The sequence below is a fragment of the Rutilus rutilus genome, assembly GCF_951802725.1.
Source record: "Rutilus rutilus genome assembly, chromosome: 1".
Taxonomy (NCBI): domain Eukaryota; kingdom Metazoa; phylum Chordata; class Actinopteri; order Cypriniformes; family Leuciscidae; genus Rutilus; species Rutilus rutilus.
Window position 1 is genome coordinate 36,196,334 of NC_140209.1, and position 23,386 is coordinate 36,219,719.

General features: G+C 35.6%; 3 protein-coding genes across 6 annotated transcripts; 1 reads left to right on the top strand and 2 right to left on the bottom strand.

Annotated features, from left to right (window-relative positions):
- Window positions 1–1,214: 1,214 nt before the first annotated feature.
- Window positions 1,215–4,955, bottom strand: mrm2 (mitochondrial rRNA methyltransferase 2). The gene is made up of 2 exons (XM_084430411.1): window positions 4,405–4,955; window positions 1,215–1,745 (listed from the first exon to the last, which is right to left on the bottom strand). Exons 1-2 carry the CDS (start codon window positions 4,703–4,705, stop codon window positions 1,321–1,323), a joined length of 726 nt encoding a protein of 241 aa, XP_084286537.1. The 5' UTR covers window positions 4,706–4,955; the 3' UTR covers window positions 1,215–1,320.
- Window positions 4,425–8,777, top strand: nudt1 (nudix (nucleoside diphosphate linked moiety X)-type motif 1). 4 transcript variants are annotated; one of them, XM_084430431.1, is made up of 5 exons: window positions 5,376–5,539; window positions 5,653–5,707; window positions 5,860–6,018; window positions 8,018–8,163; window positions 8,253–8,777. In XM_084430431.1, the coding sequence occupies exons 3-5, from the start codon at window positions 5,864–5,866 to the stop codon at window positions 8,423–8,425; spliced, it is 474 nt and encodes a 157-aa protein (XP_084286557.1). In that variant the 5' UTR covers window positions 5,376–5,539; window positions 5,653–5,707; window positions 5,860–5,863; the 3' UTR covers window positions 8,426–8,777. The 4 variants fall into 4 exon arrangements, with proteins under 4 accessions (XP_084286556.1, XP_084286555.1, XP_084286554.1 ...); XM_084430430.1 differs by lacking the exons at window positions 5,376–5,539; window positions 5,653–5,707 and adding an exon at window positions 4,425–4,558; XM_084430429.1 differs by lacking the exon at window positions 5,653–5,707 and having other exon boundaries at window positions 5,289–5,539.
- An 879-nt stretch (window positions 8,778–9,656) lies between these two features.
- snx8a (sorting nexin 8a) lies at window positions 9,657–21,963 on the bottom strand. The gene is made up of 13 exons (XM_084430398.1): window positions 21,773–21,963; window positions 20,196–20,323; window positions 19,866–19,995; window positions 18,692–18,882; window positions 16,525–16,645; window positions 16,065–16,201; window positions 15,780–15,860; window positions 15,531–15,691; window positions 13,393–13,522; window positions 13,246–13,314; window positions 12,233–12,382; window positions 10,682–10,831; window positions 9,657–10,536 (listed from the first exon to the last, which is right to left on the bottom strand). Exons 1-13 carry the CDS (start codon window positions 21,792–21,794, stop codon window positions 10,447–10,449), a joined length of 1,560 nt encoding a protein of 519 aa, XP_084286524.1. The 5' UTR covers window positions 21,795–21,963; the 3' UTR covers window positions 9,657–10,446.
- Between the last annotated feature and the right edge of the window lie 1,423 nt (window positions 21,964–23,386).

A 23,386-nucleotide genomic window follows, 5' to 3' on the forward strand; every position in this document is an offset into this window, starting at 1 on the left:
ACGTCATCGGCCTCAGCACCAACTGCAGGCATGTCCTCATCTCGTATATGAAACACCTGCGATTCAGAAACTACCTGCTAATGCACTTGTATTGGAGTAAATTAGCTTTATTGACAAGTTTGGGTGAGTAAGAGCAATAATGCACAAGATATAATACCTTCAATGCCCTGTAGATGGAGATACTTCGTCTTTTCTAGCAGAAATGAACTGCCTCAGAAAAAGCTAGGTGCCATGCATTAGCCTACTCATCACAAATGTTTTGGTGTAAGGAGTAGGCCTACATATACTTATTAAAAAATGTAGTCAAGTAGAGTAAAAGTTGCTAATATCTTTTACGCTCAGTCAAAAAGATACTAAAGTACAGTAACTGATGACATTTACTGAAGTACTGTGCACCACTGGGAGTAGGCCTACCTAACAAACACCATTCTACTAAATAAAAATATTGACAGCAGTCCACACATAATTTGGCTAAGAAATCAGGCCGAACACTTACATTGATGGATAAAAGTGAGTGACATTATTTAAGTATTTATAACAACAGGAACACTTCGACATGTCAGGGGAAGAACCAACTTCCTCAAAACAATGTTTTTAGGGTTTAGGCTACATGTGTACAAAATTAATATCTTAAATATGAATCATGAAACTTGATTCTTGCCAGTCTGCTGTTTTGTTAAAATACATTGCTACTTTGTTTCGCTAATAAAGGTTAGCTGGTAAAACCTAAATGAGACACCTGTTTGTTAGGTCAGCAGTTGGATTGTGAAGTTAGAGAACACAAACGTAAATTAAAAAATGAATGCAAACACAATCAGTTAATTTTAGTCATTTAGTCAATTCTAATGATTTTATTTAGTTTAGTTTTTACACAACTTTATACAAATGCTTCACGGATGGCCATTTGAGAACCACTGATCTAATCCAATAAATAATATATGTTGCATGTGCTTTCGTAAGGATATAATTACTAATAGGAGGAAACTATACACTATTATAGAGTAAAATATACTATAAATATGAAATTACTCACTGAAAAGCATTTTAGATGCATGCCAATCATGTCTTTATAAAATTATTTAAAAGAATGACTTTGCTACAATGACAATGCTAGGCCTTACTGATAAACTGAAAATCATATGCAAATCTGATTTCATATTTATTCTGCTATAGCATTTTTTTATGTTCAGGATACGTATTAGGTTTCTAATGCACTGATCTGGTTGTAGGCAAGCAATACAAACCCGACTACTTTCTTTTATTCAATATATATTTATTTATATTTCATATATTACAATGAAAAATGAAAAAGACTTCATCCTATCTCATTTTAAACATCCTCGCCAGGAAGAAAAGCTCTGCTGACTCCTTCCTGCTTGCTCTTGGCTTTACGCTTCTTACATCTTGAAACATAGAGGAAAGTCTCTGCTGGAGCTTATGGGCCAGAGCTCCATCCCAGTATTTACAAATCAAAGAGCCCCCGGGACGCAAAACCTTGTCAGCTAAGTCCAGCGCTGATAGACACATGGTGACCAGTCTTTCATGATCCAGTTCCCTGAGGCCACTGGCATTGGGGGCCATGTCACTGAGGATGACATCTGCTCGAGCTTCAGGGAGGAGCCTCTCCAGCGCCATGTGAGTTAAAGGAGCAGTGATGTCGTGATTGGACAGAAACTGAGCTCCATCCAAAGGGGCGATGCGTAATATGTCTATTCCTACTACGCTTCCTTTTGGAAGATCTGCACCTGGAATGAACAAAGGTATGGTGTTTAGGCTATATCAGCTTTGAAAAAATGAATGTAATAAACATTTAATGGCCTGTTCACACCAAGAACTATAGCTATAAAGATAACAATAACTATATTTGCATCCACACCAGCAGACAAAATGCAACATGGATTCTGATTGGCAGTCAATGTTTTTTATCGTTCAGCCTGGAAAAAAAAAAAAAAAAGTTCTGAAAGTGATTCCAACAATATTGTTACTCTGTGTTGTTATCGGTGTAGTTGTGGTGTGGACTGCACTAATCTTTTATACTTAAAACGATTTTTAGAACCTTATTTTTTACCCATATTTATACACTACTGTCCAAACGTTTGGACTTGGTGAGACATTTTTTTTATTAAATATTATTTGAAATGATATATCAAAATACAGTAACAACAGTAATATTGAGAAATACTGTTTTCTATTTTAATATATTTTAAAACAATTTATTCCTGTGATCAAAGCTGAATTTTCAGCATCATTGCTCCAGTCTTCAGTGTCACATGATCCTTCAGAAATCATTCTAATATTCTGATTTATTATCAATATTGGAAACAGTTGTGCTGCATAATATTTGTTATAACATGTGCTGTGATACTTTTTTCAGGATTCTTAATTGAATAAAAAGTAAAAAAAGAACAGCATTTATATAAAATAGAAATCTTTTGTAACAATATACACTACCATTCAAAAGTTTGGGGTAAGTATTTTTTTTTTTCCTTTTTTGAAAGAAATTAATACTTTTATTCAGTATGCTGAATAAATGCTACAAATGCTGTTCTTTTTAATCATCAATAAATCATGGAAAAAAATATCACAGGTTCCAAAAAAATATTAAGCAGCACAACTGTTTCCAACATTGATCATAACTGAGTATCAAATCAGCATATTATTATGATTTCTGAAGGATCATGTGACACTGAAGACTGGAGTAATGGCTGATGAAAATTCAGCTTTGAATCTTTTTAAATTGTAATATTATTATTATCTCACAATATTACTGTGTTTTTTTTCCCTGTATTTTTTAACAAATAAATGCAGTCTTGATGAGCATAAGAGACTTCTTTCAAAATCTTTAAAAATCGTAATGTTTTCAAACTTTTGACCTGTGCTAACATTCTGATTTGATGCTCAAGAATCATCTAGTTATTATCAATGTTGAAAACAGTTGTGCTGCTTACAGTTTTTTTTTTTTTTTATTCGCTTTGGTACTATTTTCACAAGTAAGGTGTACATTTTCAAAACTCTTAATACAAAAATCCAAACTGATCACACTTGTAACACAGCTAGTCATTCTTTCAAAACGTGATCCCATGCTTTCATTACAGTTATACACATTTCAGTCCACATAATCATTGTTTCAAACACAAGGTTATTGTATTATGTAATGAGAATATTTGGTTTACTCACCGAAACACAACAGTATGATCTTCTTTCACTTTAGTACTTTTAACAATCAGTTCATTCAACAGCAAACAATGCAAGATAGATGTTTCAAATCACCGTTGTTGCTGAAATAATTACAGTAATACAGGCTATATTTGCCACATTAGAAGTAACTGAATCCATAATGTTTGTAATAGTATCTATCCAGTGTGTTATCAAAAGGTGTGATGAAGTACAGCCATGAGGTTCTGTGCTAACAGTTTGCTGGCAATACAGTAAATGATTTCACTCTATATACCATTTGACTGAATCTATACTGTAGTGGACCTTTACAGATGAAGGTTGAGTTACAGTAATTCGGCAGTCTCTACCATGGTAATCTGTTTACAGTATTGCATACATACTGTAATGTAAAATGCTGTAATTGATGGCATCTGTCTCCCTTACTGATGCATCTCTGATCAATCTGATGTTTTACAGTCTCCTCTCCCTTATACTCTATTCTGCTTTACAGTATTTGCACAAATGGCTAATTTCTCTGTATCTCTCTCTCTCTCTCTCTCTCTCTCACACACACACACTTTGAACATCATGGTGGTTATTATCTATAAATCACTTATGTAAAAAGAATTCATTACATTTGGTTATCCATATCAGAAATTGCAAACAAGTTCTATAGAAACTGTGTATTGAATCAATATATATAGAAATCTATAGGTGTACCAAATGATTCATTGATTAACCATTAAGATCAGTTGGATTAAATAATAGACAAATGTATTAAACTGAACAAGAAGAGATGCAAATCTAAAGTTTGATAGTAAGAGCTTTATGAAAGGCAGTTACTGTGAATGAAACATTTATGTAGATGAAACACTTGTTTTGTGTTGTGAAAGGGATACTTTGTGATTTTGAGTATTGTACTAACACAATTGAAAACATGATGAAATGTTTGAAAAAAGTGCACTTTTGATGATATGTTGTGATATTAGTACTAAGTTTTGAAAATGTACACCTAACTTGTGAAAATAGTACCAAAGTGAATTTAAAAAAAACTAATATTTTTCTTGAAACCATTCAGGATTTGTTTTAATAAAAAGTTTAAAATAAGATAATTTATTTGAAATATATATATTTTTTTTACTTACTTCACCTAACTAATTAGGCACTATTATTTGCTCCACAAGATGGCATGCATAGACATCATATGATGTGATATTATATTACATTTCAATTCAGCAACTCACTTACTTTCTGCTGTTGAATTGACTCTCTGGACGGCAACTTGACTCCACGCACCAGGCGCAGCACCACAATCTATGACGCTTAAACCAGGTTTCAGAAGTCTGTATTTGTCATCTATCTCGATCAGTTTAAAGGCGCTTCTACAGCGGTAATTCTGCAGGTGAGCAGCTTTAACGAAAGGGTCATTTAGCTGCCGCACCAGCCATCTCTGATCAGCAGCACTTTTCCCCTTCATGTGCAGAGGCGTCTTCTTTAGCGAGACCGCTGACACGTGAATGCACGACCTTTGTATACACTTCCACATCATTTACAAAGAAGTGACCTGTAGAGGAAATTAATGAAGAAGTAACGTTATGAAATGAAAACAAGAAGACACATGTGCGTCTGGTGTCCGCATGATGTCAAAGATGCGCGAACATTGCGCATAACTTTTCAAATCATTGAGTTATACAATATTGTGCTTTATTTGTCTTTAGGATAACGTGTGAATTATTTAGATTAAATGCATAAGCCTATATATCAGATACTCTAACGAATCTTTGAATTTATTTCTGTCTAATATTTTTTTTCAGTCGAGAATATTTGACTGTTGCACACTGCGATGTCCGATTCGTGAAGGACTCGTTCTTTTGAGTCGGATCTTTTCAATGAACTTCATGTGACGGAATCAGGAGAAATTATAGCCTTTACTAGTCGCATAGCAGAAATGTTACTAAATAAAACGTATTTGATATATTTTGCAAAAACATTTTTAAAAAACGATTAAGTGATTTTAGGTGGTTTACATGTTTTTAAGTTCGTTTAGTTCTGTTCAAAAGAACCGATTCACAGAAACGAGTCGAATTTCCGACCGAGAACATTTCACTGTTGCACTCTCGATTACAAATCTTAGGTAGGCGGAGTTTATATATTTTGCAGATCTGTAAATCATCTGTTGAACAACCTGTATGTGGACGTCAGCAGACGTCAGTCACTATGATGACCAAATTCACTGTTGTCAATCTGAAGCCTCCATGTGATCGCGAGCAACACGCGGGAAACAAGCTCGACCGACTCATTAAATTCTTTCCGTAATCACGTCTTATGTTATTATTTCTTATATGTTAATTTTTTTTTGTCTATACTGATTTCGTTGGACAAAGTAAGCAAATTATTTTCGTAGAACTTAAGCAACTTAAGAAACTGCACTGTACTGATTTATATTAATCATCTAGCCTACCCTATAAGTTACCATTTGTCGCTTATTGTTTATAGACTCTTAAGAAAAGCTAATCATCTTTTGAATGCTGCAGTGCTAGTGTAAATAAAAGTAAGAACTTGATCTGTATAATGAAATATATTATTTAAAATACAAATCCTCTATATTGCAGGAAGCAACTGCTAAACGACATAACATTATAATGATATAGCCCATATATAAAGACATTGTATTACAGCATGTTGTATTATGTAACGTTACAGGGTGATGATGCTGAGCTCTAAACTGCTGACCCTGGTGCTGGTAGTGCAGCCCGGCCGGGTGTTATTGGGCATGAAGAAGAGAGGCTTTGGAGCGGGCAAATGGAATGGGTTTGGAGGGAAAGTCCAGACAGGAGAGACCATAGAGCAGGCTGCCCGACGGTGAGTCCAACACACAGTCACTGATGTGTTCTTCTGCAGCAATGACACACAACAGTTCAGTGTCCTTGATATGCTATTGTGGATTTTGTTAACTTTTTTTTTTTTTATGTCTATATAGTTATTTATTAATAAATTTAGTCCTTAGGTTTAAACTAAACAAAAATGAGAAATGTTGCTTTGGTAACTAGCTGAAATAAAATAAATTTGAGTTTTTATATTTTATTAGATTTAATGTTTATTTTATTTCAAGTAATGAAAATTATTTTTATTTTATTTTTTATAATTCGTTAACAATAATAACACTGGTTAATATAACGTGACCAGATTTCTGAAATGGGACCCGTGGACATTTCCTAGTTCAGTGGTTAAAATATTAAAGGGTTAGTTCACCCAGAAATGAAAATTCTGTCAGTAATTACTCACCCTCATGTTGTTCCAACCCCGTAAGACCTTCGTTCATCTTTGGAACACAAATTAAGATATTTTTGATGAAATCTGAGCGCTGGCTCACTCCTCCATAGACTTCTAGGTGACCGAAACTTGCTGGCCCAGAAAAGTTATTAAAGAGATCGTTAATATAGTCCAAGTGACTCCAGTGGCTCAATCTTAAGTATATCAAGTGACGAGAATACTTTTTGTGCGCAAAAACAAACAAAAATAACGACTTTATTCCACTATTAATTTCCTTCTATCTGGGCCTCGAGTCTTTTCACGTAGTGTTTTTGCGCAGCGCGTCTGTGTTGTACGTCACACGCATCACACACATGACCAGCGTCGGCCAATAGTGAGCCTACGTTGTGACGTGTAACACAGACGCGCTGCGCAAAAACACTACGCGAACTCACTCGAGGCCCAGAGAGAAGGAAATTAATAGTGGAATAAAGTCGTTGTTTTTTGCGCACAAAAAGTATTCTCGTCGCTTGATATACTTAAGATTGAGCCACTGTAGTCACTTGGACTATATTAACGATCTCTTTAATAACTTTTCTGGGCCAGCAAGTTTCGGTCACCTAGAAGTCTATGGAGTAGTGATCCAGCTCTCAGATTTCATCAAAAATATCTTAATTTGTGTTCCGAAGATGAACGAAAGTCTTACGGGGTTGGAACAACATGAGGGTGAGTAATTACTGACAGAATTTTCATTTTTGGGTGAACTAACCCTTTAAGATCTACTTTTTGTTTTTTAATTGTTGTGGGTTCCATAATACTGTTATTATAATCAGTGTTGGGGAAAGTGACTTTTAAAAGTAATGTGTTATAATATTGCTTTACTCCCTAAAAAAGTAACTAATTGCATTACTTGGTTACTTTTTATGGAAAGGAACATGTTACGTTACTTTTACGTTACTTTTTCTCACCTGGGCTGAGCTAATGAAAAAAAAAAAAAATATATATATATATATATATATATTTTAATAAGACCAAAACGCAAGAGAAGAAAGTTAACACTCTAACATCAGCAATAAAAACAAACGAAAAAGAAACACAAATGTGATGTTTATCTAAAATCATATTTGCTTACAAAAAAAGGTTTAATTGGATCATCGAAGGTTAGCAGTAAAAACATTGGTTAATAAAGTGAGAATAAATGCATAAAGTAAAAAAAATTGCAGTGTATTTGTTATAAAATCAGACATTTCCGGGAACTGGGCACCAAAAATGGTCATCCATTAATATAATTGCTTTACAGTTCCAACACTGAGTAATAGCAGTGTTTTTTTCAGGTGTAAAAGCATTAAGAATGGTCATCTTTCTGGTACCAAGAGACTGAAAGTGAAACCTACTTTAGAAAAGCCATACTTTTCCCTCCAGTGTCTGCTTTTTCACTTCCTTGACGCTACACATCAAAGTTAAACAGTTTGAACCTTGTAACTCTGCGAATGATTGATATTATTTACTTCTCTGTTCAACTTAACAACGGTGTCTGCGATTGGTCATGTTCAATCTTCCCTGCTTTTATTGGTTTCCAACTGAAACAAAATGCCATTTAATTTGACAGGGAGCTGCTAGAGGAAAGTGGTCTCACTGTTGACACCCTTCTCAAGATTGGAAATATCAAATTTGAGTTTATTGGAGAAACAGAACTGCTCGATGTCCACATTTTCAGAGCTGACACCTATAAAGGAGAGCCAACCGAATCAGACGGTAATACAGCTCCACATCACTTTATGAGACACATACTGAGACAGAAGGTCTAATAACGTGCCACTGAAGCGGTTTGTTTTGTCTTTCAGAGATGAGGCCACAGTGGTTTGACACAGACAAAATACCTTTCAGCCAGATGTGGGCAGATGATGTCCAGTGGTTCCCACTGATGTTTCAGAAAAAGAAGTTCTTGGGATATTTTAAATTCCACGGTCATGATGTGATAGTGGAGCATAAACTGGAGGTGGTGGATGACATTTGATTGGGGTTTTAATACCATTGATGGACATTGTCATTGTATCAGTAGAAATTATCCAGCAAAATCTGATGTTCACACTACTGAGTACATGACTCCATGGAGCACGACATGCATAAGAAAATAACGTTATCCATTAGTTTGATGTTTCATTTATAGTTTGGTTGAATCCTCAAATGCATCATGATCTGTATTCTAATGTTTTGTTTTTTCCTGTTTCTTTGTTCCTTATTCTTACAACTGATTTTCCATTAGTAGTGTACATAAAGTTCTTCATCTCCAACTACCTGTCCTCTAAAAAAACAAGTTTAATCAGAAGAAAACAGAAGTTTAACTTCATTAAATATTCTGACGTACATCTTTGTGCATTCTTCAATGATTTCAAATTATGTATGATAAATATATCTATACATAAATATATTTTAAGGCATACTTTCATATCAAGAAAAAAAAAACTGGCTGCATAGTATGAACCAGTTTCAGAAACTAAAAAATATATATTTTATTAAAAAGTTGAAATCGAATTTTTTTTTTTATACATTATGAATGTTACTGACACTTTTGATCAATCTTCTCAAACTTGCATTTACTCTCTGTGCCAGCAGATGGCAGAATTGAATATGCATTTGAGTACAAAACAGTTTCCATTCCTTTGTTGCTTTCCTCAATTGAACCATCAAACATGAACAATAATAATAAGCTCTGCAAAGGGGTTTGCTACAATGTTAAACAATTAAGACAAAATACGCATGATATGCGTTATCAACAACAGCAAAAATGGCAGACATATTTCAAAGAGGTCCACGTAATGGCTTACAAGCAGTCTTGAGAATTTCAGACCTTCGTGTTTTATCAAATGACTGAAAACAGGTCGGGTAGCTATAGCAGCTAGCGGCTAATAATGACTATTAATTCCATACTAATTGTAGTTATTGCTTCATTTTAAGACCCCCTCGATCCAGGCACAGACTTAGAAAATATAGAAAAAAGTTTAGTGTAATAGAATATAGAGTAATAGAAAATACATTTTACAGAACTGTTTGACAATTAATTATAAGTCTTTCACTTAACGTTACATAGCCTACACTACCGTTCAAGTATGAATATCTCACGGTAATGTTTTTGAAAGTCACTTATGCTCACCAATTGCATTTACTTACAGTAAAACCATTTAAAATAACTTTTATTTTATTATAAAATGTAATTTATTCCTGTGAAGGAGATTCTGAGTTTTTATCAACGTTGAAAACAGTTCTGTTGTTTAATGCATGATGCATTTATTTCAGGATTCTTTGATTACAGAAATCCTAGATGTCTTTGCTCTTTACAGTCACTTTTGATCAATTTAATGCATCCTTGCTGAATAATTAAGAAATAAATGAAATGAATAAAAATACTAACCTCTTTTGAATGGTAGTGTATAGTCTATTCCTTAAAAATGATGAAATGTAAAAAAACAAAGCTGGAAGCACATGGAGTGCAGATCACAAAATACACAACAGATATCAGACTGGCAGCTGAAACCACAAACAAATAATAATATAGTGCCTTTGCAACTAGTAGCATAATCTCTGCATATTTTCTGTTTGAACACGGCAACCTTTAGCTCTCTGGCTATTAGCTTCTCAGCTCATTTCTTATTGCACCTAAGATAGCGTCTAGAAAAGGTCATTTTTCATGTGTTACACTGTTTTATACAATGTAAAAATTCTTCTCTTTCAGATTAGCTTACATTTCTAAACAGCAACATCATCTTTGCATAGGCTACATGTAAAAACAGTAATACAGTGTCTTCCTAAAATGATTCTCAACAGCATAGCCATTTATTTTAGCCGTCCATTTGCTCAAACTGTAGGAAATCGAGGGCCTTCTTCACCTCAGTAAGACTTTAAGATCTGGTTTCCCATAATTCTTTGCAAGGTGCTTTTATATGATATTGACTATCTGTAACTCCAGTAGAGATCCTGCAATTCAAACCAGGCTAGAGTTCATTGTCTTCTTGAGATTCTGAAGGCACAGAAGGGAGGCTATTTTGGGCTGAGAGGCGGAGACCGTCCATTACCGTCCCCAAAAAGACTTGTTAGCTTGGAACGAAGATCTTGCCACACCTCACCCATCTAGATCAGAGCAAAATAAGACACATCAACAAATATGTCAAGGTTTTGTTAACATCTAAGTAATAAAGAAAGCAGCTTTGGCATTTATTGAAAAGAATAACTCTTAACACACATACTGGTGATACTACATAAAGGATAAGCTTACATCTTTATGTCCCAGCACCTGTGAGTCTACAAATGCTCCCAGGATGAGAGACGTGATGGGCAGGTATGTGAATATGAGCTGGCTCTCCTGGTGCAGGCAGAACAGGGAGAAGTAGTTGCGCAGCTCCATGACCTGAATGGCGTTTTCTTGCTGCCGTGAGTCAGAGATCAGAGTGAGGTCACGGTGCGGTCACATCATCCCACCCTAACTATCATCATCATCTTCCCTGTAGTGACCAATTTCTGCTACTTGCTCACAATGAGCCATCCAGCAGTTAAAACCCACTGGATCATGACATGTTATTTGAAGGTTAAACAGATAAAGTATGTGCCTCATGATTTGGCATTGCATCATGTGACATACTTTCTCTCTTCCTCCAGCTGGCCGGGCTTTTATCATAAAAAGAGAACGGGCCTTTATAAAAGTTATATTTCTAACAAAATTAAATAGCTAAATCCTTAAAATAATTAACAAAATTGTAAAATGAAATAAATGTGCAAAATGGCTACTCAAATGATCAATTAAATGCTTAAATGCAAATCTGGCCAGTAAAAATATAGATTATTAACTTGCTTGGAATTACCTGGTTGCTTTTACAATATTTTGAGTGCTCTTGATGCAATAAAATTACATTAGAATAGTGTTTTTTTTCTTCAGTTTGGTTCAATTTTACATCAAATAACTACAGTATTTTCTATTTTAATATATTTTAAAATGTAATTGATTTCCTTTATGTATTTTAGCAGTCATCACCCTAGTATTCAGTGTCACACGATCCTTCAGAAATCATTCTAATATGATGACTTGGTGCAAAAACAAAAAAACAAAAACGTGTTATTATTATTCTCAATGTTGAAATCAGATGCTTAATATTTTTGTGGAAACTGTGATACGTTTTTTAGGATGCTTTGATGAATACAATGTTCAAAAGAACAGCATTTATTTGAAATAGAAATCTGTTATAACATTATTGTCTTTACTGTCACTTTTAATCAATTTAATGTGTGCATGTTGAATTAAATGATTAATAAATAAATAAAACATTTTACTGACGCCCAATTTTTTTAAACATTTTTGAATATCTTAAGCTAACATTTTAACTGTGACATCACTAAAAAAACATCTTCTAACATATTATTTTATATATTTTTATACATATTCTCAAATCTTTATCTAATATATATAAAGATTATATATATATATATATATATATATATATATATATATATATAACTCAAATCTTTTACAAACCCCTGGTCTAAACCCAAGATGAAAAAGAGGCCTCCTGCTATCTCTCTAAAGTGGCATGGCAGAGATCCCAGTTCATATTCCTGCGGCATCCCTAAAGGGATTTTGAGGACACAAATTTTGCTCTAGGGCTTTAGTTTCAAGTCCTTCAGATCAATTTCACCTACTAAATTAAAGAGATGCATCAGCTCCCCTGAAGCTACTAGTCCCCACATTTTCCCTCTGCTGATTCTAGCTCACAAGCTGCTATAGCTCTTTGTAGTGTGTGTGTGTGTGTGTATGTCTGAGTGTGTGAGGGCTGACCTGGACGATGCGGGACTCCAGCTGCTCTACAGAAACCTGTTCTTTAGGCTGCACGGTGGCGCTCAGCATTTGTCTCTTCATGACACTGTACTTCTGTAGCGCTCGCTGATGTTCGTGCAAGACCCCTTTCTCGTGCCGTTCACACAAGTCCTGTATGACAACACACATAAACGCTCATTAAAAAAAACCTGCTGTGGCTTGGCTTATTTGTTACCTTATATGCACATTGAGCTTTGGTGCTCATGTGGGTGACACAGGTTTGAATCCAGCTTGCAACGAATGCCAATTTTGTTACTCATTCCCATTATTTCCTGTCCTCTCTCATTATAATATGCTGATTTGCTGCTCAGTTATAATTGTTGCTCAATTCGTAATAATTTAGTTCTTATAACTTAATAAAGTTCTTATTATATCAATGTTGAAAAGGTTTTTGCTGGAAACCGTGATTTTTTTCATGATTCTTTGATGAACAGAAAGACCAAAAGAACAGCATGTATTTGAAACAGAATTTGTGTAATATTATAAATGTCTTTACTGTCACTTTTGAAAAATGTAATGCATCCTTGCTGAATAAAATGATACTTACCCCAGATTTTTGAATAATAGTAGTATATCATGGTTTCCACAGAAATATTAAGCAGCACAACATTGATAATAATAAGAAATGTTTCTTGAGCAGCAAATCAGAGTATTAGAATGATTCTGAAGGATCATGTGACAATGAAGACTGGGGTAATGATGCAGAAATAAATAAAGGTAAAACATATTAAAATAATATTTGTAATATTTCACAGTATTTACATTTTTACTGTATTTTTGATCAAATTAATAAATGAGTTTGTGAACATAAGAGGCTTCTTTCAAAAACATTTAAATAAATCTTAATTATTCCTAACTTTAAACCAGTAATGTGTCAAAAAAAATCATATTTCAGTTTATTTCTTAAAAATGGACAAAAAAAGAAAGAAAAACTTCTCAGCTGAGACTAAAAATTTAAATGCATCAGTACTCACCCTGTACGACTGCAGCAAGTCCAGAAACAGATTTAGTTTTTCCACCACATCATCCTCCTCTCTTCTGCCCTGTATTAAGCAAACAAATTAAATTCCTCTGTAGCAGCATGCCACCAATTCACGTGGTATGTGTGGGCGGCACAGTACCTGTTGGGCAGCTCTTTCAGACAGAAGTGAGAACTCAACAGAGAGCCCTTTGACAGAGTGTCTAAGAGCAGCCCAGGGACTCTTGCAGGACGCCAGGACAGGCACAGGTGACTCATCTGATCCCAAACAACTGGAGTGGAGAGAGACCAAAGCTTAAATCTATACAGCCAATAGTCAGAAACATTTGGCAATCAAGCTCTCTCAAACCACTGCAATAATAAATATTCCAGCATTTTCTAACTATTCAAACAGTTAATGTTACATGTACTATTGTGTGTAAAAGATGTACAGTCAAATAGTCAATTTCATATAAATAAATAAAAACACTGCAGGGTGATTTGTAGACTTGTATCAGAGTAGGGAGTAGGGGACTCTTTACGAGAAGTGACATGGGATTTTTAATGACCACAGAGAGTCAGTACCTCGGTTTAACGTCACATCCGAAGGACATTTAGTACATTTACTAATCTCATTCGCACAAAAAAAGATTCAGTATTCTTTGAAATGAATTAAATCAGTGAAATGCAAAATTCAGAATACTATGCAAACCTACATAAATAGAACAAATATTTTTAAGCATTTAATCTCACTTTATTGACCAATGTACTTGCTGCTGACCTTCGATGATTCAGTTAACCATAAGCAAATATGACTAGATTTTTTTTTATTTTAATTATTTTAAATAAGTGTTAAACTTTCTTCTCCTGCATCCTTTTCTTCTGCAATCCAGAATGGCAGCACAGCCCTTAAAAAAAAGTTTACACTGTGTTTTGTGTTATAGGACCCTTATTTTGATGTTCTGTTTGCCTTGATGTTTCTGGTGTCTTTTCCAGTGTTAAGTTCCTGTCTGCCTTCGGCTGTGTCCAAAATCACCCCTTATACCCTTAAATAGTGCACTACATAAAGGGACAGCTATTTGTAGTGAAGTCCGAAACCATAGTGGACGTTATCGAGTGCACTCATTCAATCCCATAATGCACCGCAATAACGAGTGTACAACCAATGTATGCTCAACGGCTAGAGAGTACCCATAATGCACTGTGAATCACACCACGAATGAATTCCCGCGTCTGACCAGAAGATGGTACCCGCATGTTAATCATCCATACATCTATTTTCCAAACCGCTTGTCCAATGTGGGTACAGCATAATATCATGCTGGTATAAATTGGTTTTTAATTGATTATGAAATTGTTTAAGTAAGGTTTATACATAGTTCCCATGACAGAGTTCAAGATAAATCTTTTCATTACTACTGGAGCTTCCAGTTTGCTACGTGTCAAATTATTATTAAACGATAAGCACAAACTATGCAAAAGCGGCAGCTCAGTGTCAGGCCTTGTCTACACGGACACGGGTATTTTTATAACCGTGACTTTTTTTACGCGGTTTGGCCGTTCGTCCACACGGAAACGCAGTATCAGGTCACTGAAACCGAACATTTTTGAAAACCCCTGCCAGGGTGAGGATTTTCAGAAACGCCGGTTGCAGTGTTGTCGTGTAGACAGTAAAACCAGGGTTTTTGCTTCTGATTCAGGCTTCTGATTGGCCAACGTGGCTTTACGATTAGGGTTATATCGCCGCCTGCTGGTGTGGCATGCTCTTGACAGCGCTTGATAGCATGTTTTTGCGTTTTCATGTAGGCGGAGATTTCTTTTAAACCGAGCATGTGTGGACGGGATTTTTTTTTAAACGCAGGAGGAAAAATGAGGGTATAGGGGGCGATTTCGGACACAGCTTTTTGTAAACCCTTTTTAGTCACCATGGCGTTTAATCAGTTTCACCTGTGCCTTGTTATCCTCTTGTTTGTATATATAAGTCCTGTGTTTGAGTCTTTTGTTGTCAGTCATTGTCTTTACATCTCTGTTGTAGAGCTGTTGCGTCTCCTGTTTTCTCCTTTTTTTGTGTTTGTTGTATAAATAATGTTTGCGTATAATCCTCGCCTCATCTGTTCCATGCTGCATATGATACACCTAGAGAATTTTAGCAAAACCCTTCACAGTAAATTAAAATGTAAGATTAAACTAATAAAATGATCTGTAGCTCATACTTTCTAATGTTTTGGTGCTGTTTTTGTGAACCATTGGTCTAAGAGACACTGCAAAGATTTAGGCACAACACTGAGGATAAGTTGGTACCTGAGCTCCTTCCCAAACATCAGCAGATCTGTGGCGTTCTCCTTTGAGCGCTCAGCCATCCTCTCTGCCCGGTCTCGTAACTTCTGAAAACTGTTATGGATATTTCTGATGAGCTCCCTGCTGGATGAAAACTGACTTTGGATATCTGCTGGGAGGTAATCCTGGAGGAGAAATCACAATACAGGCAATATTGATAAATAAATATTGAACAAATATTTAACATACGAGTAAAATAAAGCTGAATCAAACCTTGGCCTGCGTTGCATATCTACAGGTCATGAACTCATCCCCCAATTTTTTGCAAGCATCTCTAAGCTTAGGTTGGACATCCTGTGGGACATAAATAAGGGAAGTTACAACCTGATGAACATCTATGAAAAACATAAAAAAAATATACATACTGTATATTTTCTCAACCCAAAATTGGCATATCTAATTTATTTTTCTTGTACTATAATATATCATAAAATTCAATCCTGTTTATCTAGAACTTTGAATTAAGTTGGTGTTCAGGTTTGGCGAAAAAGTCCATACCGAGCCACTGAAGGTGAGGAATGTTTTCACAAGCTCATCTTCGGAAAAGACAGGGTGTCGTGCCACAAGATTTAGGAACCTTCCCAGGGCTCGTCTCCGCCCTTCAATGAACTCTCGCTCTGACATGGAGGTCAGGACTGCAGCGGGGCCAAAGAACAGAGAAAAGATTAAACTTTTCCAGAAACAGCTAAACATAGTCCTTCCATTAACACAACACAGCAAGGAGCTTTCTGGTACTCAGTTACTATGGAAGTACAACTTGCTGAAGTCTGCAGAAAATCAGAACAAGTTTACTTTTTTTAACCTTGGCAGAGCCGCAATTGTTTGTCTGGTGGATTCCCAGAAAGCACTGAATGTCACAGCACAGCCTAAGTGAGAGGTGAACAAGACTATAATCTAAAGGTTTGATCACAAACCCTTCACAGGCTGGTATTTTACAGTGAATAAAACAACGGCCTACCTCCTTTCAGCGCCCTTTTGGGAGGAAGCGCCGGCACGGCTCTGTAAGCATATCTCTGAAGCAGGAGCTCATGGAAGACGTCAAAATCGCTGTATCGCCGATAGACCGATACTGTAAAACGCTGGAAAGGGCACATGGCACATGAACTATCAGCGATACATATAAAATAATGCAACTGTAACTGTTGCAATGACTCAGCAGCTTGCTTAAAAATGACATACTTTTATTATATTGAAAAATAAATAAATAATGTTTAATTGTATTTTTCCTGTTGAGGTCCTTATATAATACTATATTTTGCACCAGAAATAATTTTCTCTGAAATGGCTTTTCTTTTGTGTCAAATATAGATTTTAATTTCCTCATTTTTCAATAACAGCCTCTTTGCAAAGTCTGGATTATGCACCACTGGTTCCCCACATTCCTTTTTAGACTGGAGAGGATATGTTGATTTGCTCATCAAGCTATTTTATCTCAAATAAGATACTGCACCCTTGAGAAAAAAGGTTCTTTATTGGCATTGATGATTCCATTTAGAACATCCATGGAACCTTTCCATTCCACAAAAGATTCTTTATAGTAGAAAAAGGTTCTTTAGATTATGAATACATGGTTCTTTTAAAGGGATACTCCACTTTTGTTGGAAATAGGCTCATTTTACAACTCCCCCAGAGTTAAACAGTTGAGTCTTACCGTTTTCGAATCCATTCAGCCGAACTCCGGGTCTGGTGGTACCACTTTTAGCATAGATTAGCATAGATCATTGAATCGGACAGGACCATTAGCATCTCTCTCAAAAAAATGACCAAAGAGTTTCGATATATTTTTCCTATTTAAAACTTGACTCTTCTGTAGTTACATCGTGTACTAAGACCGACGGAAAATGAAAAGTTGCGATTTTCTAGCCTGATATGGCTAGGAACTATACTCTCATTCCTGCGTAATAATCAAGAAACTTTGCTGCCATACCATGAGTCCAGCAGGTATAATGATATGACGCAGCGCCTGAAAATAGTCCCCAGCTCGGTAAATTCCAACGCGACCGGGACTAAGTTTGTCTAACCTATTAGACCTATTTTCAGGCGCTGCGTCATATCATTACGCATGCTGCACTCATGGTACGGCAGCAAAGTTTCTTGATTATTACGCAGGAATGAGAGTATAGTTCCTAGCCATATCAGCCTAGAAAATCGCAACTTTACATTTTCCGTCGGTCTTAGTACACTATGTAACTACAGAAGAGTCAAGTTTTAAATAGGAAAAATATCGAAACTCTTTGGTCATTTTTTTGAGAGAGATGCTAATGGTCCTGTCCGATTCAATGATCTATGCTAAGCTATGCTAAATGTGGTACCGCCAGACCCGGAGATCGGCTGAATGGATTCAAAAACGGTAAAACTCAACTGTTTTCAACTCTGGGGGAGTTGTAAAATGAGCCTATTTCCAAAAAAAGTGGAGTATCCCTTTAAAGGTATAGTTCACCCAAAAATGAAAAATCTGTCATTAAAATTGGGAATTAAACGCTAAATTCATATGGATTAATTTTACGATCTTTTTATGAACTTTTTGAAGCGTCAAAGTGGTAGTTGTGTAGCTGTCAATGGAGGACAGAAAGCTTTCCGATTTTATTAAAAAGATCTTCATTTGAGTTCCGAAGATGAACAAAAGTCTTACGGGTTTGGAACGAAATGAGGGCGAGTAATTAATACAGGATTTTCGTTTTTGGGTGAACTATCCCTTTAAGAACTGTTCACTGAAAGGTTCTTTTGGAAACTAAAAATATTTCTTCAGCAAAACCCCCCTTTTGAAACCTTTATTTTTAAGAGTGTGATCACAAAGACTCAGTGGTCTCTGTTTACACATTTATTTTAGGGTGTCCACGTGTGATGGCATCACCCAACACGAATGCTAATGCTGAAGTGAGCCATTTTTTTCAGCTTAATATGGAGAGAAGAAAATGTTAGGCTCATTTTCCCAACATTTTAGTCTGATTTTTGTTTGTTTGTGCATCATGGCTAGCATGACACTACAACAATGACTCAACTAATGGTTTAGGGCCTAAACCATTAGTTGAGTCATTGTTAGGGTGTAGACTTGGACTAATCGATTTTGTCTGATTAATGACAGAAAACTGTAAACTTGTAATGCCGCCTCTAAACTCACTCACCTCACTGGTGACCTGATACTCCACATGTTTAAGAAACAGTCCCTTCTTCTCAGGAATGAGGTCAACTTTGACGGTGTCCTTCTTCAACAGCTCTGCCAGAGTCACGGACAAGATCAGAGGACTCTCCTGAACCGACTGCATCTTTAGACTCTGAAGATCCTTCGGCTCTCCAAGCTGAGGCTTTGGGAACTCTTAAAAAAACATGACATACAACACAATGTATTCAGCGTGGTGTGACAGCCACATGTGACTGACTAACCATTACATGTGGGTGATCACAGTCTCATACTTAATCACTTTAAAGAAGACAAAGAAGATGACTTTCTTCCCATATCTGTTTCGCAACAATCTTATGACAGCATATAATAACACAGCATGAAGGAAATCTCAAAAGTAACGAGAAGGAATGAGAGAAAAACAATGAACAATGTTGAGCTATGTGGCACACCATATTTTTTCCGGTGGATTTCTGTGGTTTGTGTGCCACATTTAGAAAAGAAAATCTGGAAAAGGAGAAAAAACAACATGACTCTGCATAACAAAAAGTTGTCTCAGCAGATTCAAACCAGGATCTTTGCTTTTGTTTGGTAAAATGCAAAAACAACAAAATATCCTTCTTGGCCATTCCATAGAGAGATAAGCAGTTGGCATGCAATGGACGGGAAACTTGGTTTTGCTTAGAGGAGAGAACAGGAAACCTCACTATTAAAGTGCACAGTCAACTGTCATACTGGCAACACCTGAAATAACACAAGAGGCCTGTATTGAATAGAAACTTTAACCCTTCAGAGCTGATGAAAAATCATTAAAATAAGCCATCGAACAACCAGCCCAACATAACCATAGACCCGAGTATTGTAAATCATACACACATGCTGTAAAGGTACCCATGAGAACAGTGAAAAGTGCTGAAATGTTGAAAGCAGTAATATAAAACCTCCACTTATTAAGCTTTGCTCTTGCGCAAATCACTGCGCACAGATGGTGACAGTGAAATGCAGCTTGGATGTAATTCAGTTGGGATAGCATGTGAGAGGCAATACAATATCACGTGATATGTTGAACACAAGACAGTTTTTATGGAGACTAACTGGGGTTACTGACTTTAAAATGACATCTGATTAAGCTACACATTTACTACAGTCAGCTGAGGAATTGATCTGCTTTTGCTTACCTTGTATGAAACTCTCCAGCAGTTTGGGACTTGGTGGTTTTCCTTGTTGAGCAAGGGCAATGAGAGCCAAGCCTTTATACAGCGAGACTTTACTTAGGAATCCATCACTGTTGTTTACATGTTCGGTTATCTAAAATGTAAATGACATATCTTTCAGTCTATGCAGAATAAGTCATGGTTCCACAAGAGAACCCAACAAAATCATGATATTTATCCTTATCCAGCTGTAAATAAGGTCACTGAAAAAAAGCCTGTGGGATGTAATTTAGCTAACTGTCGGCTACGGTCTTCCTAACCAATAATAAGACGTAATCCTGGTGTAAGTCTCACCTGGTTTTGAACAGTGATGGAAAGAGATGTTCTGCTGAGAACTCTCAGGAATACACTGATAGGCACTCGTTCATCAGTTCTGGAGCAGATGGCTTGATGCACTTCACGATAGTATGAAGGGACGGATCCTAGATTCAAAGGGCTGTATGTTAAAGGAATAGTAGTTCATCCAAAAATGAAAATGCTGTCATCAGTTACTCAGCAGCACCATGAGACTTTCTTTAATCCTTGGAACACAAATGAAGATGTTTGTATCTATCTTATACATTAAGATTTCTGTCCCTCCATTGAAAGTCTCACTCAAAACTCAGAGGGTTCAAAACTTTCATAAAGAGTAATAGAAATCCATATTAATGGAGCGGTTTAGAGACATGATCGCTTTAAATGATGAACAGATTTAATTAAAGCTTTATTCACATGTAAACATTGATCAGCGAACAAATGTGGTAAACGGCAGCTCAAGCATGCTTAAACTGTCAGAGTTTTGGGTGAATGGAGGGACAGAAATCTCTCAGATTTCATTAAAAATATCTAAATATAGAAGATTAACGACAGTCTATGGGTTTAGAATGAGTCATTGATGACATTTAAACATTAAATTGATGACACAGATTTTTATTTTGGGTGAACTATCCCTTTAAGAGCTCTGTGTTGAAATAACAAATTGACAGAAGAATTATGACTAGGAATAAACAACTACAGTCAATTTCATTTCAACAAGAGAACACAGTTGGGGTTTTTTATCCAAAAAAGCTTATTGCTAAAACACTGACAGGACATTGTAGTTGCGCAATACATTTGTATTTTTACAGATTTCGTTTTATTTATTTTTTGAGTTCAGTAAGTTCTCAATGCATTTTAACAAGTAGTGTAAAATACTAAATAAAAATAAAACAACGAAAATTAAAGGGTATCACAAACAAACATTAATTTTATTTAACAGAAACCGTTTTAGGTTTTTTTTTAACATTTAATAAAAACCATTTCAAGGTTCCCATTCGCAATTTAAATTGGCCTTTGCAGAGATAAATTATCTGATTGGCTTAAAAGCAGATTCTCGCGGCAGCACTGACAGTCTCTATGGCAACATTCAGCCTATAGGAATGGATATTCACTGCATGTATCATTGCAATCAAACATTCTGCTGTGCCAACTCGTGAACAAATCGATACAATGTTGTCATACAAAAAAATAAATAAATAGGCTATAGCTATAGTATTATAAAGACATATCAGTTTAAACTTTGAGTCGTCAATCTGGACAACTTCGATGAACAAGTCAGAAAACAGGAGAAACTGGTGAAACAACAAATAAAAATAAACATTTATGCAACAAGACAACAAAGTAAAACGCATAGCTAACTCGCGTTAAAGTGACTCACGATTTTAGTCGCGAATTTTTACAACATCGTCAGCGAAATCAAGAAAACAAATTCGCATATAACCGTTCAAATACATATATAAAACAGCAAAGTAGTACAAAGGTTCAAATACATACGCTACATAAAACAGACAGCAAAACATTATCTAAAACTGTGCGATATTTAGCTTAAATGACCGTAATTTCTATTTCCCTACCTTCATTGATGTCCCCTGCCATAGTTTAGATGTCATGTGAGAGCGATAGCACCTCCATGTGATTTCCTGCAGAAAAGAGTAGGAATGTCCCTCTCCTTAAAGTTGTAGTGATGTGGAAACACATGGTAAAGTAAAGGCTATGTGTGACAGACATGGGTGGGTGGAGCTAGAGACTCATCAGGTTCGACAGGCTCTTTGAGGACAAACACATCTTTATATGACGCTATAGACATGGTGTTGTGTGGTTAGAATATGTAATTCACCCATGGGAAGTCAGAAAGCCCCCGGCCAAAAAAAAAAAAAAAAAACATCCATATTAGACTCACTAATATTGTAACATTGTATTTACCATTATAATAACAAAGTTTTTAAAAAAGTGTTGCCCACCTGCTGCTGCAACTTGCTTATTATCATTTTTGCCCACTAATACAGAGATTTCTGAAGAAGAAAAATGCACAAACAAGGAGCATGAAACCTCTAATTTCTTTCCAAGTTCATTGTTCCTCTTTCAGTCAAAAATATTTTTCTGTTGAAGACAAAACACATCCTAAACTAAATCCAACTTAACTTTAAGGAACTGAAAATAGTCATGATGAATTGATTTGATTGAGTTGAAATTCCCTCTGACTAATTCAAATGCAACCAAAAAAAAAAAAAGTTTTTTTTTCAGTGAAAAAACAATAAATGTTTGAGGAAAGCTGACGTCACATTACGAGCAAAAAAAAAAAAAAAAAAAAATTTGGAGTCTAACTCTTGATTAATCATTCCTTGAGACATAAATAGCCTATGTTTTATCTGTATTAACATTGCATTAACATTTACAGTATAGCATACTGTTGACTAATTATCATCATGTAAGTATACTTGCTCTGTGAAGCTTAAATGCCTAAGCTCAAAATGACTTGCAGAGCTTAGCTTATGCAAATATAATTTTGATCCCAGTGCCTCCATAGTGGAAGTGAAAGTGAATATGCGCAATTATTTAGACTCAACCAAGGCAGTATTTTAAAGTTGCCTGCTGCCTACAGCACACGTTATCTAGTAGCCTATGCATTGTTGATTATTACCAGATTTAGTTAGACAGTTACCAGTTTTTGGTTATGGCACTGAAATGATGCAATTGTTGATTCACAAAGTAAAGGTTAATAATTTTAGTAATACAGTCTTTTCCTGTCAGATTTAAGATAAACAGATCTGTAAAACATGTTTTTACTCCTTAAATCTGTATGTTCTATAAGTTTGTTTCTAAAATCACTTACATTTATATATTTTTAAGATGCAACTTTGGAGCATTATTGTATTTTTTTTTTTTTTTTTTTTTGCTCATTAGTAGTGATAGAGTCCTTAAAAAGTATATTCAGACAGACTTTCACACTATTTCAAGGGCCGACTAATGAATAATACTTTGATGACATTGTACATTGACATATTGACATTTTTCCATCCTGGCATATATCCTTATGTATTATTTATTCTTGGATACATTGCATATTCTATACAGCAGAAACCATCACACAATTTTAGGTTTCATTTAGGCTTGTTTTGAGAAATTATTTTGGTTGTCTGTCTTGCAGGCACAGAGACAGAATCCAGATATTCATTTATACTGCCATG

What these genes read in the sequence shown, in the direction of transcription:
- snx8a (XM_084430398.1), bottom strand. Translation starts at nt 21,794, where the DNA reads ATGGCAGGGGACATCAATGAAG. An exon ending in CAAAAGGGCGCTGAAAGGAG is followed by an intron (nt 16,202 to 16,524) that starts GTAGGCCGTTGT and finishes GCCCCGCTGCAG; the next exon opens with TCCTGACCTCCATGTCAGAG. An exon ending in ATGTTTGGGAAGGAGCTCAG is followed by an intron (nt 13,523 to 15,530) that starts GTACCAACTTAT and finishes TCTCCACTCCAG; the next exon opens with TTGTTTGGGATCAGATGAGT.
- nudt1 (XM_084430428.1), top strand. Translation starts at nt 5,374, where the DNA reads ATGATGACCAAATTCACTGTTGTCAATCTGAAGCCTCCATGTGATCGC. An exon ending in CGACTCATTAAATTCTTTCC is followed by an intron (nt 5,469 to 5,859) that starts GTAATCACGTCT and finishes GTAACGTTACAG; the next exon opens with GGTGATGATGCTGAGCTCTA. An exon ending in AGAGCCAACCGAATCAGACG is followed by an intron (nt 8,164 to 8,252) that starts GTAATACAGCTC and finishes TTTGTCTTTCAG; the next exon opens with AGATGAGGCCACAGTGGTTT.
- mrm2 (XM_084430411.1), bottom strand. Translation starts at nt 4,705, where the DNA reads ATGATGTGGAAGTGTATACAAAGGTCGTGCATTCACGTGTCAGCGGTC. An exon ending in AGTCAATTCAACAGCAGAAA is followed by an intron (nt 1,746 to 4,404) that starts GTAAGTGAGTTG and finishes TGTTCATTCCAG; the next exon opens with GTGCAGATCTTCCAAAAGGA.